This window comes from Chiroxiphia lanceolata, chromosome 1 (assembly GCF_009829145.1).
Source record: "Chiroxiphia lanceolata isolate bChiLan1 chromosome 1, bChiLan1.pri, whole genome shotgun sequence".
Lineage (NCBI taxonomy): Eukaryota > Metazoa > Chordata > Aves > Passeriformes > Pipridae > Chiroxiphia > Chiroxiphia lanceolata.
This window is the reverse complement of record NC_045637.1, coordinates 134,273,916-134,292,935: the sequence shown is the minus strand read 5'-3', so window position 1 is coordinate 134,292,935 and position 19,020 is coordinate 134,273,916. Positions and strand designations below refer to the sequence as shown.

At 38.1% G+C, this 19,020-nt stretch overlaps 1 protein-coding gene across 3 annotated transcripts in view; it reads left to right on the top strand.

Annotated features, from left to right (window-relative positions):
- Nucleotides 1-17,664, top strand: part of FAM171A1 (family with sequence similarity 171 member A1) — an 88,885-nt gene extending 71,221 nt beyond the window's left edge. For all 3 annotated transcript variants that reach the window (XM_032695323.1, XM_032695320.1, XM_032695330.1), the window contains 3 exons: nucleotides 10,217-10,333; nucleotides 12,808-12,922; nucleotides 13,559-17,664. In XM_032695323.1, coding sequence (XP_032551214.1) covers nucleotides 10,217-10,333; nucleotides 12,808-12,922; nucleotides 13,559-15,260 — 1,934 coding nt within the window. In that variant the 3' untranslated portion in view covers nucleotides 15,261-17,664. The remainder of the gene's footprint in view (nucleotides 1-10,216; nucleotides 10,334-12,807; nucleotides 12,923-13,558) is intronic.
- Nucleotides 17,665-19,020: the final 1,356 nt, after the last annotated feature.

Here is a 19,020-nt window from a genome sequence, read left to right as displayed (position 1 = left end):
AATCAGGATTGCTTTGTGAGGTTTTCTAGGGTTTTGGGTTTTTTTTCCTGCCAAGTGCTGTCTTGTTTTTCTCAAAATCTAAAGGGGGCTGAAAAACTTTCTTCCCTTTATCCATAAACAGATGGTTGGGATCATGACTTCTTCTCTGTATATTTGCCTTGATGTCAGTAGGATTTACAGCAATATAATTAATCTCTCTGTTCTTGGACACCAAATTTCTGTTCAAGACTTCTTTCTAGCCTTGTCCTCTTCAGTCAGAAATAAATACCACAGATCCCAGTAGAAATGAAACTTTGTACCTCATGTGTCATCTCCAGCTCCCACCAGCTGGACTGAATAACACAGCATTTGCTCAGCTGTATTCTCCTCAGTCCCCATTTAAAAGTTTTTTTGGGTCTTTTTGATGTTAAGGTGTCTGGTTTTCATTGGATTCAGTGAGCAAAAATCTATTCTCCATTTTAAGTCCTCAGTTTCATACTGTGTGTGGTATGGAGGATGGAGGCACCTAGACCTCTGGCTCCACAATTGGAGCTGTATGTAGGACTTCAAAATATTACCAAATATTCCAAAGTGCATACTACAGAAATGTGATTTATTAATATGATGCAGCTGCTAGTTTATTAATCCCACCAAATAACAGGAAAATGTTCTGAACACTGTTTTCAGCTTTGTGTGCCAAAGGACTCTGTAGGGAAGGGGTCAAACCTCCACTTTTTTGTTCATCTTCCCTAAAATGTGTTATTTCTTGCACACTACATGTAAATGAAGTTCAGAATACTGTTCTTCTGTTATTCTCCCCAAGCACTTGGTGTACATCTTTGACATGACCTTGTTGTCTTTAAATGACTAGCTTTCTTGAAGAGAATGTTTCCCCAGTGCCTGAAATTTCAACCATGTGTTATTGTAAAGTGGTGGCAGAATATGGAGATGAGTATCTTGGGAAACTCTTTATAGCTTTATGAAACACAATACTTTATGTACTCTGCTGTTCTTGGTCAGTGCTTTCTGACTGCATTTAATGCCATAATAGAGTTCTAAATACATTTAAAAGCCTGGTACTTGCTTTTTCTAGTTGACGTCCTGCCTTCACTGGTAAAATTTCCGTTGATTTTTGTAGTCAGAATTTCCTGATGTTCCTTCCTCAGCAAAATGAAGATAATGTTTTCTGTGCTCAAGTCATGAGGATATACTTATGTATAAACAGGATCAGTACCTACTTAAACTTGACTGCAATATGGTTTTCCTGTATTTCATGGAGGTGAGAGGATGCTTGTTTTTTGTTCATAGTGTTTATAGAGAGAGAGCGACAGCTACTGTCAGGCAGAGAATGTAAGAGGATTACTGTACATCTACCTGTCTAGTTCACTGCACATTGCTTGCAAATAAGTTGATTTGTAAAATTCTCTGATTTAAGCTTCCCATGTGGTAGCAACAATAATCCACCCACTTAAAGATTGACTTACAGTTTAAAAATAAAATGTGTTTCTTTTTGTTGTGAATGTAATTAACTTCTGATTGCCACCACATTCATACCCTGCAAGAAACAGAAAATAATCATTTAACAGAAACAGTCCATCTCTTGATCTGACACTGAGTGTGAGCCCCTGAACTTGGATAGATGGCCTGAATTTGGATTGCAGGCAGCTGCACACACTGCCTGGGACTTCATGCACTTCTCCACGGGTTTCATTGGGTTTTCTATGTGTAAGAAATGGACGTGCTTAGGAAATCACATTCCTCATCCCCAAAAGCTTGATTTTCGTATAATCAGCTCCAGAACACATGGGTCTAGACCAGATTCACTGGTAATGTGGAGATTTGTTTGCAATTGCAAGGAGAAAACAACAAAAGCTCATAGTTCCACTATTTCTGTAGTTTACAAATTCCTTGACAGTTTGATTTTGACTTCCTTTTTTATCTCAGCTGTGAAGGTTAAATTATTCTTTAAGACTAAATACACTAAGGAATAAAAATTCATAACTAACTGCTCTCAAAGAATTTCATATTTTGTGTGTTGCCATAGAAATTGCAGCTACCAAACCCAGCTTTTTACCATGTACAATGTCTACATAATAGGTGCAGATATAATTGCACAGTATTAGGCAGACCTCATCATTGAAAGGAAAAGAAGCTCTTCCTCCAGTCCTTCACAGTGTAGCTCCCTGAGGTATGTTTTCACTGTCATGATTGCTCTGGAGAGGATCATAGGAGACAGTTGTGTTTATTTATTAATATGTGTGTTTTTAAAATGGATGTTGTGGCTTACACATGTGAAAGTGATGTGAATGAGTTGTTTAATCCTCTCCCCACCCCATACACCATCTGAGTTGCATGTATGGCAAAGCAGACGTGATATGGCATGATGGTGGAGCTTAAGGGGACATTGAAGGAATCAGGTTGGTGCCAAAGTGTAGTGATGATATGTGCAAATAATCTACTAATATGTAGTCAATACTGGAAATACAGGAAATAAAACCGGAAAGAAATCCCATGGCTTCTGGGAGCAGGTTTTCATGGTATGTGTTGTATCATGTACATGACCCTGTAGCTCCACCTACAGAAGCCATGGAGCAGAAGATGGGAAGAGGTGGACAACAAAACTTCCGAAGTGGAGAAAAGACATTTGTGCTTGTGCAGTTACAGAGTTTGAAGAGGATCTAGACATTGGTGGAAATCCAAGCAGGAGTGCATAGAGCAGGAGTGGGAAGTGTCTGGGAGGAGCTGGAAGAGGCTGAGGAGGACCTGGGACAACCTTCCTCTGCAGCCTTGTGATGTTAGATCAAATCCCATTATGTGTCTGCTTCCACTTTCCAGTTTGAAAAATAGAAACTGAATGTGAGTGTGATGTGAGGCTGAAGGAAGGAAAAGGCATGCAGTGTTTTGAATTGCTTTGTGCTTCTATTTATTACTTGTTCTAATAATCTTGTCAGTAACTGACTGAATGTGATTAATAATGTGGTAAAGCAAATTTTGAAGGCGTTGTGTTTCACGTATACCAGTAACGAGGGATGGTGGTGCAGCAAGCATAACTAAGCTTTTCCTTTTGAGATACAATTGTTAACCAGTAATTACGTATGGAATTAATTTTCTTTAATAAGTCTCTTCTGTTCTGGCATGCTGGAAGGAAATACTGAGAGGACCAAAGCAATGCAAACAGTTCTGTGGACAGCATGCCCTGCCTTCTGCCCAAACGTAAGATTATTAAATGTTGAAAACTATTGTGTTCTTTTGTTAAACACTTGACAGGTGATTTCAAGGGGAAAAATGAGAAAAGATGGCAAAACCCACAGAGCTTCTCAGACATGAGCAGTAAATCAAACCATCAGATTTCCTTGCCAAAATCTTCAAGGTATGATGGTAAAAGCATTTACCTTATAGTACACCAAATAATAATGGTGCTACTAGAACAAGAGCAGAATTTAGCCCTGAAAGGCTTGTGTAACAAATTCGGGAAGAGTAGAATAGTAATGAAAGTATGGGCTCAGAGCAGGGATGTTTATTTTTTGATATCGCCTAGCAACCCCAAAAACAAGATTGTAATATTGATTTAAATACTATGAATTTTTAAACCCGTGTGTATAGAGGGGAAGGTGAGGAGGACAATAAGCTCTACCAATATTCAAGAAGGAATTTTTCAACTTCAATTTCAGTGGCTTTTAGCTTTTTAGAAAATGAATAGAAATAAAACCAAAAGTCTCATCCTTCTGTAGTAAAACTTCCCCTGCTGATGCAGATTAGAGGTGATTTTTGGTTGGAAGAAGGAATCTGATAAGCAGCTTTCAACTGGTGGAATGAAAAGCTACAATTTATGTATGTCAGAACATGCTTTAGGAAGTTGTTTTCACAAACCTGCCCTTGATTAACTCTTCATAATAACACTGCCATTTGAAGTGTCTAAATCAATTACTTCTCGAAGCACTGTTAGTATGTTTTGAATCTCCTTTGCTGTCCCACACTGTCTGATAACAACCTGCTTCATTCCTTTTGACACCTATATCTCCATTTAACTATGAATCTGCCTAATCAGGGCAGTCTTACAAGACATCGTAGACATCACAGAAGAGATCAATGCTGAAGGAAAAGCACTTCTCATTATGGAATATTTATTTAAAACATCTATGCTATTTAGTAGTACACTTAAAAGTATCTTTCTTTTCTTTCCAAAGCTCTTTTGTCGAGGGAAGATAATCTTGTGAATAAAAATAAATTCGTATAATGGGATTATGTTTAATTTGCTCTCTGACTAATTAAATCCTCTTATTTGTCAAACATATTGGGTAAAAATAATTCATGTTGTAAATAGCACTGTTTTGGTTCCCCGCTTCAGTGGGATTGGATGATCCTACTGCTAGTTTAAAGAAACAACATAAAAAGCAAACAGTATTTGATCAGTGGGAGAGTTTTCTACCAAAAATTCACATCTATAAGTAATTTATGGAAATAAGCCACCATAGCTACCATATATTTAAACACTAGCAATATTTAGGCTTTATGACTCTCCTTAGGGGAAGCTGCTGGCTACAACACATTCCTCTGACAGCCATTTACCAGAACTGTTTTGATCAGTGATAGAAAGAATACACAGTCAAAATCAGCAGAAGTCCCTGCAGATCTAGGAGGCTCTGGAATGGTCAGCTTGGGAAGTTAAACCTGAAGTAATCATCATTATATATCTTCCCGGAGATCCAAGCTCTGTGCTGAGATGCCAGCAAGCAAACTCCCCTCACAAACAGAAGACAAGAAGAGGGGAGTTTGTCTCCTTTCTTCTTGACTGTAACAAGAGTCATAGGCATCTCTCTCTAGAGGAGATGGCCTGGTGTGGTAGCCTTGCCTGGACAAAGTGTGGTCCTGCCTCACATAGGCCAGTAGGAATTTTGCCATTTGCTTGAGCTGGAGCAGCGTGGGATTGTCAGCATGCACAGTCACACACATGGAAGCCACAGAGACGTACGATTCCCTGGATTTCACTACAGATTAATTTAAAATCATAAGGTCTACCTCTAAAATATGGAAGCATCCTGTATCAGAGGCATCCTGTATCTAGAACACACAAGCAGATCCATTCATGCTGCCTGGTTCCAGCAAGCTGTCACATTGAATAGTTGGTGTCTTTGAAGACAACAGGACATCTATTTTCTGGGCAGACCAGCCGTACGTGCAGTGACCTGATTGTGCAGGGAAATAGTCTAGAATAGCTGTTCTGTAATGGCTTCTCTGCAATAGCTGCCCATCTGGGCACTCTCCTTGCTGAAAGTGCCATTTTTCAGTCTGATTCAGAAGTAAGTTAAATTAAATTAAATTACAAAAAGGCATTTTTAATGCAGAATGTGTGTTGAAATGGAGATTTAATGTGCAAACCTTTTGCTGTTAAATTTACTCATGATAACCCCTCCTTGTCTCCACTGGCAAGTCCTAAAAGTTTCCAGAGATAAATAAATGTGTTCATCAGTATCAAAGTTACTGCAAAGTATTAAGATGCTTCTCTCTAGCAGAATTTATTTTTCCTGCTCTGCTGAAATCTTGGACTTGTTTCTGGTATTTTTGCAGCCAGATGGAGCTCAGCTTTCTTTATCTGATTGTTTTTTGATTTGTGTATCTTTAAAGTACTCTGATTTTTATATTCTTTGCAGTGTTCTCTTACCTTGCTTTAAGTTCCATCTACAAAGGAGTGATGGGTAGATGTTTTACAAACTTATAAGAAGAAATGAAGAATAAATTTGTTAAATTACACCATTTATTCTAAAAAGCTAGTAACAGGCAATATCATTTCGGTGAGGAAGGTGTTAAACTTCTAGGTTCTCCCCCTGCCATTAGTGTGAGCCAGGAGACAGCTCCTCTGACTTGAATCTTGGATCAGCATGTTGGCTAAACTCAGCAGTAATAGAGGAAAAAGAGGAAGAGAAATGTAAAAATGATCTATAAGCAAAAATGTCTCTATATATAGAAGTTTTCCATGAAGCACCAGACAGTCTTTAGAATTAATGGTGAATTGGACCAAATCATGCAGTGCTTACGGGCTTGCTGTTTCTGCTCCAAAGATGCATTGACAAGTCTTCTTTGGAACTGCAGAATCTTAAACCAAAAATTATCAGTTCCATTACATTCAGCTATTTTACTGGTGTGGGTTTTTTTTTAATATAATCCTATACTGTTTGTTACTTAACAGTTATTGCACATCAAATGTAAAATTTAATAAGCAGTGAGACTTGTTGGTTGTGCTGACTTGGTTGGGAGATAAAGTAGATGTTATAGGATATTTGGAGAATAACAAATTAAATTATTATAACACAGCCATGCAGGATGGTAAGACCTCTCTTCCCTCCTAAATCCTCCTGGTTAGTTCTCCTGCAGTTGTAATCCTGACCACACAGAAAACAATGAATGCTGCTTGCCCTTCTTCAGTTTGCAGGCTACTGCATAGGAAAGGACAGAAAAACGGACAAAGTTCTTTACTCGCTGCCCCTCAGTCTCCTCCCTTGCTTACAGCAGCAAGTATGTGAGGACACAGGATAATTAGCTTCATTTTTAGAACAGGAAAACATCTTGTTTCCCACTCCAAGGAAGAATCTGGAATAGGATATGGAACTCCTTCTCAGGGCTGCACAGCAATGAATTCTTGGTCACTTAAGGCAGCTTGAAATGCTGGGAGCACGGTCAGTACCATGCAATTGGGTTTTGCTTTGTAGAAGATCCAACATTAGTCATTACAGCAAGGCATTGCATGTAGGGAGCTACAAGAGCACTCCTTGTTTAATGATACTTGAAAAGCAACCGGGATATTAGAACCTATAAAGGATGAAATATGAGAGAGACCTGGAAATGCTCTGATGGATTTGCAGGATACTGGAAGCATGTCAGTTCTGTCCAGTAATACTAGGTTGGCTTTCAGCTATTTGATCACAAAAGAAACAATACAGGACTTTGTGCTTCACTGTTTCCACTCAAGCATGTTTTGTCACTGCTGTTGTGAAGGATGAAGTTCTTATTCTCTTCATCTAATGATGCTCTCATTCAGAGCATCAGGGAGGATGCTCTGTTTTATTAGTGGGACTGTTGGTAAGAGATGGTGAAAGATTAAGAGGAGAATTTAGCACTGAAGTATTGGACCAGGAAAGTATTAAAAAAGGGAGATGATGAGAACTCGTTGTTCCCAGGAAGCCACACTTGGTGTTGTCCTGAGGAAGGAATGTGGGACAGTGCCAGTTGAAAAGTAATTATTTTCTGTCATCATATACTAATTTGTAGGGTATGGTCAACAAAAACTTCATCACTTTTGTTTAAAAATGACCGATATTAGCTATGTGTGCTATGCTTTTTAAATTCTTCACTGAGAGATTCATAACAGAGGGAGGGAATTTACATTTTTCCCTAGTTTATACAGACCAGTACTTGCCTTCTGTGTGTTCAGTGGTTAGCAGAAACAGGTGACCCAAGTGAGCAGAAGACAAGCATGAAACCTGACTGACCTTGTGCAGTGGACTATTGTTTACTTCCATTGCAAATACAGGGATTCCTGCCGTTGCTAAAATATGAGCAATCTCAGCTGCTGCTTGTTTGGCAGGATGGCAGCAGAGCTCTGCTCAAAGCGATGAGTGCAGCCTCTGTTAGCTTCTTGATCACTGCATTATGCAAGCAGAGTATTACTGAGCAAAAGGCTTTTAAGGAGGCATCAGGAGGACTGTGTTCTTTGGAATGCAGTATAATGTGGATAAGGCACGCTGGACACAAGTTCCCCCTAGTGAGGGAATCAGTAATAGCTTCTGTTCAAGGAGGTAGCTGTAAAAATAGGCAACAAAGATAATGAACTTTGCTAAATTACATACGTCTGTGTTCTGCCTGTGTGTGAATTTAAAGGGCTTAGAGATGGTAAGAAAAGTATAGGAGACATGATGAATTCATCACCCAGGTCCTTCCATTCTTTTTTTTTTAATCAGCACTTTATACCTCTGTTGAAGTTTTGTTGCACATTGTTGTGTATTTGAATAGCTCATCATTGTGTATTTGCATATTCTCATTGTCTGAATCTTGCAGAAAAAAAATAATTACAAGGTTCAAGGTTACAGAATTTTTACCAAATGGCATTTTAGATACAAGATATATGCAATTTTTAACCCTAAGGGCTACTTTTCACCTTGTGGTTCAGGGCTATTAGAATGACATCTTCCCCAAAACTGCATGGACAGAAAATCTGATGGGTTAGCAGCCACATTAGTGGAGAAAAAGAAGTCTACGTTTCCTAGTTTTTCCAGAAACTTCACACATAACTGTGGACAATTCCATTCTATTTTTCCTGAAAATGTTTCCCTAAAAGAGGTAAACTCGTGGCTACATCAAGGTGTTCTGCTACAACAGTTTCAGATGCCACATGTGCAAATCTGTGTACACAGATTTCTGTACTTTTGGTACTGTGAATTAAAATTACTTGTCCTGTGTGAATTTCTTTATGAAATAACAGATTATTGCTACCCTATACAAACTAGAAATGATACTTGGAAAACTGAAAATTCCTTTCCCTTGTTGCCCACAACAAATTCAGTTTGGTTGCAAATACCGTCACTGTCTGGCAATAGTAGTCACCTAGATCTAGAAATCCTCTCAACCATGTATTTTTCTAAACCTTTCACTATATTAAGGTGGGTTTATTATTAGCCTAAGATGGTGGTCTTACATAGGAAAAATCAGTAGCAGGGAAGAAATAAATACTCAGAAAAGCCATTCTCTTATGTTCAGGGTTGGCATAGATGGATAATCTAAGGAACACAGAAGAAATTATCAGGGTCTTGGTGGTATTAAGAAAAACAAACACAACTGCAGCATCTCTTCTGCACTCACTGTACTGTGTTCCGTACTCACTGCTAAGTGTTCAGATGACTGTAATCCACAAATTCTGCTGCTTAGTCCTGAGTGTTGTCTGATGAAAAGCACCATTTCGGGAATTACATGCAGGAGACTTATTTAAAGGAAAGAGAGTCACAAGTACGTGATGCAGCTTACCTTTCAAGTGAGCATTTGAAGTGAGTAAGGGAAATACAGCATTCTGCCCACCCCCACCCCCCCCTGCACAGAAATAGAGAGCTGTGCTGCACAGGTCAGCATACTGGTAGTGGCCACCAAAGTGTGTGAAGAACCTCCTTAAGGATGTCATGCCCTCTGTTATGGCACCCACTAGAGGTGCCAAGCCAGGACTGCAGCTTTGGGAAGCACTGCCTGGCACCAGGGGTGGCTTCTCAGTGATTGCTCTCAGTGTCCAAGCCAGCAATTCTGTGTTTCTTTCAAAGAGAGCAAATACAGGAGCAGTCTACAAGCTATTCTGGACACTTAATACATCAGAAACTAAGGTGATTTTTTTCTCCTACAGGCCCAGAATCAGGGGTCTTAATGAATTACAAAAAGGTATTCAGCTGATTCAGTTGTAAAGTTTTTTTCATACCCCAATTCTTGCAATAAAATTAATCTTCAGGAAGTAGAGCAGCTCTCAACTAGTGCAGATTGAATTTAAACACATTGCTTTAAAATTTTTAGTCTTATTTATCTTGAAATTATCATTTGATAATTCTAAAAAGATATATTTCATTTCCTTTAAGAAACATATTTTAAAAAACTCATCATCTGTTACCAGTCAGTGTTCCTGGGGATACTACACACATTCTGAATGGCTAATGGAGTTGAATCAAAGTGATGGTGCAATGTAATTCTACAGTCATTAGCAGTAACAGTCATAAGCTTGTTTTCTGTATACGAAAACTAACATTTTTAGGAAATGTTTTCTTCTGTCTTCTAGAAGTTGACAGCCAGAGCTGGTAGAAAGGTGGTATGCAGAACTCACATGTGGTCTGGGAGATGCGATGTCTCTTGAAATACAGTGTTAAGTGGGTTGTCTATATATAATCAGCTTCAGGAATATGCTTCTTCAAAAATAGAGGAATCTAATATGACAATAAATATTTTCTTTTAGCAGTTTTTGAAAATTTATTAGTTTTATTTATTCTTAAATGGTTTTGTTTGGTTTTTTTTTGCTACTGTGAAGGCCTGGAGGATGACTTACTTGTGGGAGCTCTCAAATGCCAGTGACCAGAAGGCACAATTGCACTTCACAGCAACACACATAATCCCTACAGCTTATTGATAGCTTTTGTTACCTCTTGCTTTTCCACTTTTTAAAAGAGGAATGTGTAAGTATACCTGTAACATCTTCCTGCAACCTTTGCATTTACAGGGACATGGCTGAAGAGTAGTTTGGGCATTGTACAACAAGAAGGAAATCAGTTGACTTGGACTTACATTGCACCTCAGCTGGGCTATTGGGTTGCAGCTATGTCACCTACTATCCCAGGTAAGATGGAATTGAATTTTATTGATACTTGCAGCACTGAGAAATTATTTATTCACATATAATATTTATATTTTTCAGAATGACCTCATCTGAGATGCCACAGCTTGATCAATAATGGATTATTAAAAAACAGAAATCCAAAAGTAACAGGCTAAAATCTTTACGGGATTGTGGGGGGCAACCCTTGTGGTCAAAATATCTGAGTCATTTCAATGGGGAACTTTTGAAAGTGTTCCTTCTTTGATGCATTTATGTCACCATTGCCTGGTAGAGCCATTGCTAGAAAATGAGGGGAGTTACAGCATCAATGTACTGGTGTTACAGCAGCATCTAGAAAAACAGGTGCTGTGAAGTTTCTGCACAGAAGCTCACAGAGATACGGATTCACCTAAAACCAACATCATCCTGGGTTAGATGTTTACTAATGGTTTGATTGGTTGATTGATTGTCACTTTTTTCTTTTTGCACTAAAGATGCCCATTTTGCCCTGACGTATGCTTTGTGTCATCTCAGTGACTGATAAGTTTACACCATTAAAAACAGTGTAGAAGTTCTAGGAAGTGTATTAGAGTGGCATTAGTAGATGAACTGACCAGTTGCCATCTGCAAGCCTCTTGGCATAACTGTAGAAAATGGCTTTGAACTAGGCATTAATTACATGTGCTTCTGTGCCTGTGGAGATTATTAATGTTGCAGCTTGCTCTTTCTTTTTTTCTCTCTGTGGCTGCCTCAGATTTCTTGGTAGTAGTTCTTCAGCCACCAATAATCTGAGATACCTCTGTGTATAAAAGAGCCAATCAATTAAAAAAAAAAAACCAAAACAAAACAAACTCCTCCTCTTACAGATTTTCTTTTTTAGGTTTTCTGGCTGAAAACCTAATCCAGTAGAAATGAAAACATTCTTGCCCTGGCTATGCAAGCAAAGTAAACTATATCTAACCAACAAACAAACTCTTACATGAGGACAGGTTTTAAAGTCTACTCATATAGGCCATGAAGTTGTTTCATAATATGCAAGCTTTTTATTTGAGGTTCTATTAAATGAAGCTGCTGGAATATTCATCTGATTCATTGCTGAAAAGAGTTTAGAGATAGGTGCAGATCTGAATAAGCTATCATATTGCATTTAATGGAATTTTATGAAATAATCATACTTTAAGAAAAAGGAACTGCTCTGAGCCAAACATTTCCCAGTACAGCTCTGTCCCAGATTGCAAGGAAGTTACACCAGTCATGAAATTGTGCTTGTAACTCTAAGGTTACAAGGCCTGTAACTCTTAACAGGAGAAGGCTTATTTGTCCTTGCAGTTTACCTTGTTTGGAAGAATTTCTGGTTTTATTTTACTTTTCCTTCTTTCTGAGGGCTGGATCTGGGTTTCTAAACTTTTTGCAATGGAAACAACATTTTCATGAAAAATTCAAGTGATTATCTCATCTTCTTTTTGCTTAATGTCCTGAAGCAACAGTAACAATCAATTATGTAAAGGTAGTAGTGGGACAGAGTGCATAAATACTTAGATTTCCCAATGCAATAATTTATGATATTTTAAGGAGTTGATGTATTTTTGCATATTTTATCTTCTAATTGAATCTATTTGATTTCATATCTCAAAAAATGGGCAAAAATGACCTTTGTATTCCTAGCAGTGGCTCTACAGACCACTCAAGATCCACAGATGAGGTTTTGCAAACCTCATGACCTAGAACCTTCAAGTTGGCCAAGTTTGCTGTCCTTCACAGTACGTGCACGTTAGTCTGCCAGCTGATGCTCTACGTCCTTGCCTGCAGATGAAAATTTGGGTCTTTATTTCAAAATCATCATAAGGATTTTACAAACCAACAGGGTAACACATGCATAATTATGAACAGATGTTGCCCACATGCGTGCATTCCTTTGTATGTTAGAACATTTACTAAGCATTATTTAAAACTGGAGTTACAATGCTGTTTCACTAGTGGCCTGTTTTAAAGCTACTGAAGATCTGCTTGGCTTGGCTTGACCTAGACTTTAGAGCACCAATACATCTTCCAACGAATCCCGTACTGCACTGTATGTACTGTTCAGTGTGAAGCACCACAGATGTTAAATAGAATTGTTGCCCACAGTGCTGCTACTTGCATTACGGTGATGGAAGATGCTGTGATGACTTTTGTCCAGCGGTGAGAGCTTTGGCACACTGTGTCAGCATTAGACCTGGAAGGCAGCATTCACTAATGCATGCTCCCATTGAAACTAACTGCTTTTCCACAGAATGATCTAGTTGAAGTTGCAGTCATGAAAACCAGCACATGCTTTCTCCACAACCTGCTCCCTCCTCCAGAGACGGTCTGCTCAGTAGGCACCAGAGCTATGAGTGGCAGTGTTGCTTAGCACCCTGATAACAAGGGAAGATGTCCCTCTCCTTGTTTAAGTGTTTTTCCTCTTCATGTTTGCAGGTTGTTACAGTTCTAAATTCTCTTTTCTGGCCTTCCAGGTCCCGTTGTAACACACGACATTACCAGCTATCACACAATGTTTCTTTTGGCAATTTTAGGAGGGATGGCTCTCATACTTCTAGTCTTGCTGTGTCTTCTTTTGTATTATTGCAGGTAAGATTCACCATCCTGATTACTTAGTTCATGTTAGAAATACAATCTTTTTTGTGCTTATGAAATTAAAAAACTTCTGTATTGAAACATTTTTACTTTTGGCAGGGGGGGAAGCAAGCAAAACTTGGAAAAGAAAGAAATAGTGAGATCAAATTTCCTGTGTTCCTGGTTACGTACAGTTCCTGCCTTTGTTAGGATGGTAGTTGAATGAATCACACACATCTGTACCTGTGTTGTCTGTGTAACTTCCTATCAAACATGGGCATAGGTTCAAGATCTCTGTCATTGTACCTGTTATGCATTTGCAAATGATCTTTATATTAGCCTTATATTAAAATGAACATTAAACTTTTATTAGCAAGTGTCTATTAATGAGTGATTTTATATTTGCCTTCTCCAGACATTTGCTCTAATTTGTAATTGATACTTGAGATATTTCCCAATTGACATTAGTTATTCTTTAATTTTGTCTTTGCTGCTGAGATAAGCTTTTAATTGTTAGGTTATGTAATAAAAGTTCAATTCCCCTAATACTAATCACTGCTTAAAAATCTGCCGTTAAGACACTCTCAGTGCTTTTGTTTCTGTGTACAACAGTCATAAATGTCTAACTTCTTTTGTTACTGACTTTTATAGAAGAAAATGTTTAAGACCACGTCAACATCATAAGAAACTGCAACTTTCAACAGCACTGGATACTTCTAAGAAGGATCAAGCAACCTCAATGTCCCATATAAATTTAATATTTTCACGTCGTGAGTCAGAATTTCCTGGTGGGTTGTCTGTTGCTAGCAATGGACACACGGAAAACTCAGGGGCAAAGGAATTAATCAGTGCTGTCCACATGGAGATGGTATCACCTAGTGGAGAAGCAGATATGCATACACCTATGCTCAAACACTCCTTCAGTACTTCCCAGGAGTTTAGCTCCCGAGAGGAACTGCTCTCTGACAAGGAGAAAGACAAGAGCAGAATTTCCTTGGATGACCTGACTCCCAGTGGGTCTCTAAGAAAAGACTACCATAAATCAGCAGATAGTTTTCCTTTAAAGGCAAGAAAATCTACAGAAACAGCTGAAGGCTATGAGTCCCCTATCAAAGATGAGTATAGGAGAAGTTACAATGCTATGTTGTCTCAGCCTTTGTTTGAAAAGCAGGAGAGAGAAATTCAAGTATCTATGAACCATATTGCTACTGGAAGTAAATACAATATTCAGGAACAAATATACTCCACACCTTCAGCCCCTGAAAAAGAGCTGCTGGACTGCAGACCTACTGATTGTATGATGTCTCGTTCAGTTGATCACCTTGAAAGACCCACATCCTTCCCTCGACCAGGTCAGTTAATCTGCTGCAATTCTGTTGACCAAGTCAATGACAGCGTTTACAGAAAGGTTTTGCCTGCACTGGTCATCCCAGGTCATTATATGAAATTGCCTGGAGAACACCCTTTTGTTAGCCAGCCTCTGGTTGTCCCAGCTGACCAGCAGATTGATATAGAAAGACTTCAGGCTGAGCTTCCTAACCCTCATGCAAGGCTTTTCCCACATCCCCCCCAACAGCTGCAACCCCAGCAGTTGGCATCCCAAGCAATATCTCAGCAACATTTGCAAGATGCAGGTGCAGCTGAGTGGAGTCAGCAAAATGCTTCCATGTCTGAATCTATTTCCATTCCTGCCTCACTTAATGATGCATCCCTGGCTCAAATGAATAGTGAAGTGCAGCTTCTTACAGAAAAGGCTCTGATGGAATTAGGAGGTGGAAAGCCATTGCCTCATCCTCGAGCATGGTTTGTTTCTCTAGATGGACGTTCAAATGCTCATGTTAGACATTCATACATCGATCTCCAAAGAGCTGGTAGAAATGGGAGTAACGATGCCAGTTTGGACTCTGGTGTTGACATGAATGAACCAAAATCTGTCCGAAAGGGAAGAGGAGATCATCTGTCTGCACCACAGAGTCACCCACCAGTGCAGGAGCACCAGCAGAGAGAGCGGAAGGCTTCAGATAGCACAGCTTACACACAACTTGTGTACTTGGATGATATGGACCAAAGTGGCAGCGAGTGTGGAACAGCAGTTTGTAGCCCTGAGGACAATGCTCTCCGATGCCTCCTGGAAGGCACCAGTAAGAGAAGTGGTGTGCAGCTGCCCAGCCTGCAGGAGGAAACAAGAACTGTGGATACCAAACCAGAGCCATTAACTAGTCCTGAACACAGAACATCCGTTCAAGATGATGATGAGGACGAGGAGGATGAGGAAGATGACCAAGGTGAAGATAAGAAGAGTCCTTGGCAGAAACGAGAGGAAAGACCACTAATGACTTTCAATCTAAAGTGAGATATTGTGAAAATCCACCCTTCAGTGGAGTATAAAATTGCCAAATATCCTTTCTGTGGAAGTGCTTGATTTTTTTTTCTGTTGTTTTTCCTTTTTGTTTTTTTTGTTGTGGAGAGAAAAGATAAAAACAAACTGTGGTGAGCAACATTTGAAAGAACTTCAATGCATTACTGTGTAAATGTTAGAAAAGAATTAAAATCATTCCTCTGATTTAATGGCTGTCTCTGGTGAGATAGCTGAACAAAGAGTGTGATTGTTATTCCATATACTTGATATTGGTCATCCAGGATGTCGAAAATACTGACAAATTGTTTTGGTTGGTTTATGACCTCAATCTCCTTGTGAATGGGAGCTGGTAAAGCTTTTTTTTTGTAGGCCAATTTTATGTTGATAATGCTACTGAAAGTATCTTAAAAACAGAAGTTGGACACATGGTGTCCAAAATTGTGCATTATCTCAATGAAAGGCTATGCATTGCTGCTTTTAGTAATACTTTGCTTATACTATGCTTTTCTTAATTTTACAAGTTGGTTGTAAACATTTTATGTCCTTTATTATAAACTACTCAGCAATTTATTTTAATATACAACTGCAGGAAACTTGAGTAGCATCCCTTAGCATTGAAGCCTTTTTATGAAACCAAACTGAACTTTGTGTCGACTAAGATTCCTCCAATTCTGGTCCCATTTTCTCAAAGTGCCTTTTTTACAGTAACAATGAACAGTCCCTTCTTTTGCTAAGTCCTTTTAATTGACCCCATTTGAGATTTTATAAACTTCTGAACTTTTACCTTTTATTTTAAGCTGCATGCCAAGAGTCCCATTTTGTGCTGAGCATTTCTCATTTCAAAACAGTGTATTCTGTAGTTATCATGTATATTGTGGATTCTGTTTAGCCAGGATAGACTTAGAAGACATTTTAAAGGGCCCAGAGTAGCCAAGAAGATAGTTTCATTGACTGTATATATTGTTAGTTTCCTCTGGAATCATATGAGCTAATCATGCTCATATAAAATGGACTATAGACCGAGCAAGTGGACTGAATGTGTCTAGAAAAATTTTGGGAAAAAAAAAAATGTACTATCCAAAAGTGCCAGAATTACTCTTCTGTGCTTTCTCCATACAGAGCTGCTTGCTTATCCAAAAATTATAATTGAAAATAAACTGCAAAAAATATCTTTGTGGATTTTTTCCTCTGTTGGTGGTTATCACATTATTTTATGTTATTTAATAAGAAAAATACTTTGATTTTACTTTTCATGTGCATATTTATGCTTGTGTGACTTACACACTTTCTTTTGCAGCTCTCATGAACTTCAGTCCATACTGAAATTTAGATGCCTTTTCAGAAAAGCATCCTCCATATCTTGATAAATACTAATGATTTGCTTAAGTATCACTGAAGACTTTGGAAATGAAATCTTGCTATCACCAAAATTCCCTGTGGAGTCGCACTTTCCATGGGACCAATTTTTTTCTGTGATTCCTGTGGGTACTCACATTTATTGCACTCTTCTCACTTTGTCATGAATTGGGTTCAAAGAAGGAAAAGAATGTGACTTCCACTTTTGTGGAATCCTTCATGTACGTTCAATTTGTCATGTTTCATTCAATTATTTTTATGCAGCATTAGCAGCAGTCATGCTTAATAAAGTTAATTATTAAGTAATCTCTAAAGTGACTAGAGAAAGTGCTATATAGTTCCTATTTAATTTTTAATAATAAGTCCCAACTCAGATTCATTGCTTTATTTTCAGTGGATTCCAAGGTTTTCTTAGAGGCATGTGTTGTAATTTTCATCTTACTGTATGTCTTACCTGGGAGTCTGATCTCAAGCCAGGAACTGAACCACAATTCCCAGTTCCCAGGCCAGTGCTCCTCTCCATCCACAAAGCCATATCACCTCTGTTTTGCTTCATCATTCATGTTGGGAAGTGGTATGTATTGTAAAAGAAATCTAGAATATTTGTGGAGTGCATTGAATATTGACATCACCATATTATCAGTAAGTTATGTTTTACTTATCATGTGTGTTCTAGGTCCTTTCCTGCTCTGTTTTTTTGCTACTGACCACCTGTGAACTGGTTTTGGGCTCTGGGTTACTTACTGTCTGTCTGTGCCAGGTCACTGAACAGAAAAATACTACTTTAAAGGAATAGTATATGTCAGATGTCAGTAAGTGCTGGTAATACAGTGTCACTTATTAATCAGAATGCTACGTAAACATTCTGGTTAAAATTTCTGCATACTAGAATTATTGTGCTATTTAATTTTCAACTTTCTGTTGTCTTAAATCTGTCATTTTTAATTATATACTTTTTTCACATTCCTTTGCAAAGTTTCCATCGTTACTATCTTGTAAAGTGAGATTGTTGCTATTAAATTGCAGTGATTTGTTTCTTTAATTGTGTTGGGTTTATGTTCAAAACATAGTTTGATGGTTTGATGATTTGTGGTCCTAATACAGCAAATATATTTGAACAAACACAATGTGGGTATGTTGCAGATTTTCTTTAAAATAGCACTTTTTAATTGTTGTAATATCACCAGCCACCTCATAGTTTGATTTTGCAGAATATATAATTTATGAAATTTATTTCTCAATATATCCAACACACCTGAGCCATAGTAATTGGAACAAAGTAACACAGATCAGATAATAGGCTGAGATTAGAGTGCGTTCACTGTATGCTTTGCTTAATCTTAAAGTCCAGTGATAAACTCCATGTTTTAATTTTCAAAAACTTACCTTGAAAGATACCTTGGTAAAATACAAATGAGTTTTGTTGCTTGTATTTTGCAGTTGCACAGTGAAGCAAGTAACAATAAAGCTTATAAAACAGAGAGAACAAAGTATAACTTGACTAGGTCTTGGCATCAGCAACTCCAAGTGATCTTAGTCCATGTAGAAGATCATCTAGAAAAGCAATTGTTTTCTTGTTTTATTATGGCAAGTGTTAGTGGGTAAAAAATGCAAGAGTTTGTAATGACAAAGCTTACAAAAATAATGAAAATATGTTGGTCTTAAAAAAACACTAGGAACAGGTCTTCAAAGTCCATTTGTATCACAGTCTGTGAAATGTTAGGACTGTTGGGAGTCAATGCACTCATTAAGAGTCCATTTACTTGGTGGTTGTCCCCCAGTTCCCACTTTGTTCCTACTCAAATACTTGATTCTCAAAGTTTATTAAACTGTCTGTAAAGCATCTTGACTTATCACAGTAATGGCCTTTTATTACTTGATTAAGTGCTTTGTCAGGGTACCAGCATACTAAACCCTCTGCAAATACAGAGACAAAAACTGGATCTTTCCCCAGAGCAGGATCTAATTTGCCCCATTTGTAATCTAAGATGTTACACAAATTATACAAAATTGTGGTACTAATCTGATACAAACAGATTACAACAGAAGCCCAGCATTTGGAAATTGCTCATGATGCTTTTCTCTGTTACAGGGAGGACTGAGTAGCTTTAGCAGAGTGATTTAAGCAAATACGTTGAAATACCTTGGCAATATTTTCATTTTCTACCTTTCATTCTATGCATGAATGCTCTAGAGAACTAATTTTATTTCACTGTCCCAAACCAACGTGGTTGAAATTGGTAATTAAATGTCCCATGTAAGGTTTAGCCTATAGAACAGTACAGGTATAAATGAGCAAGAATTGGGTTAGATATTTACTCTTTCTCTAGAAAGGTCCCTAGTGAACCAAAAAGGCATTTTTTTCTTGACCAGCAACAATTCATATGGGAATTAAAAT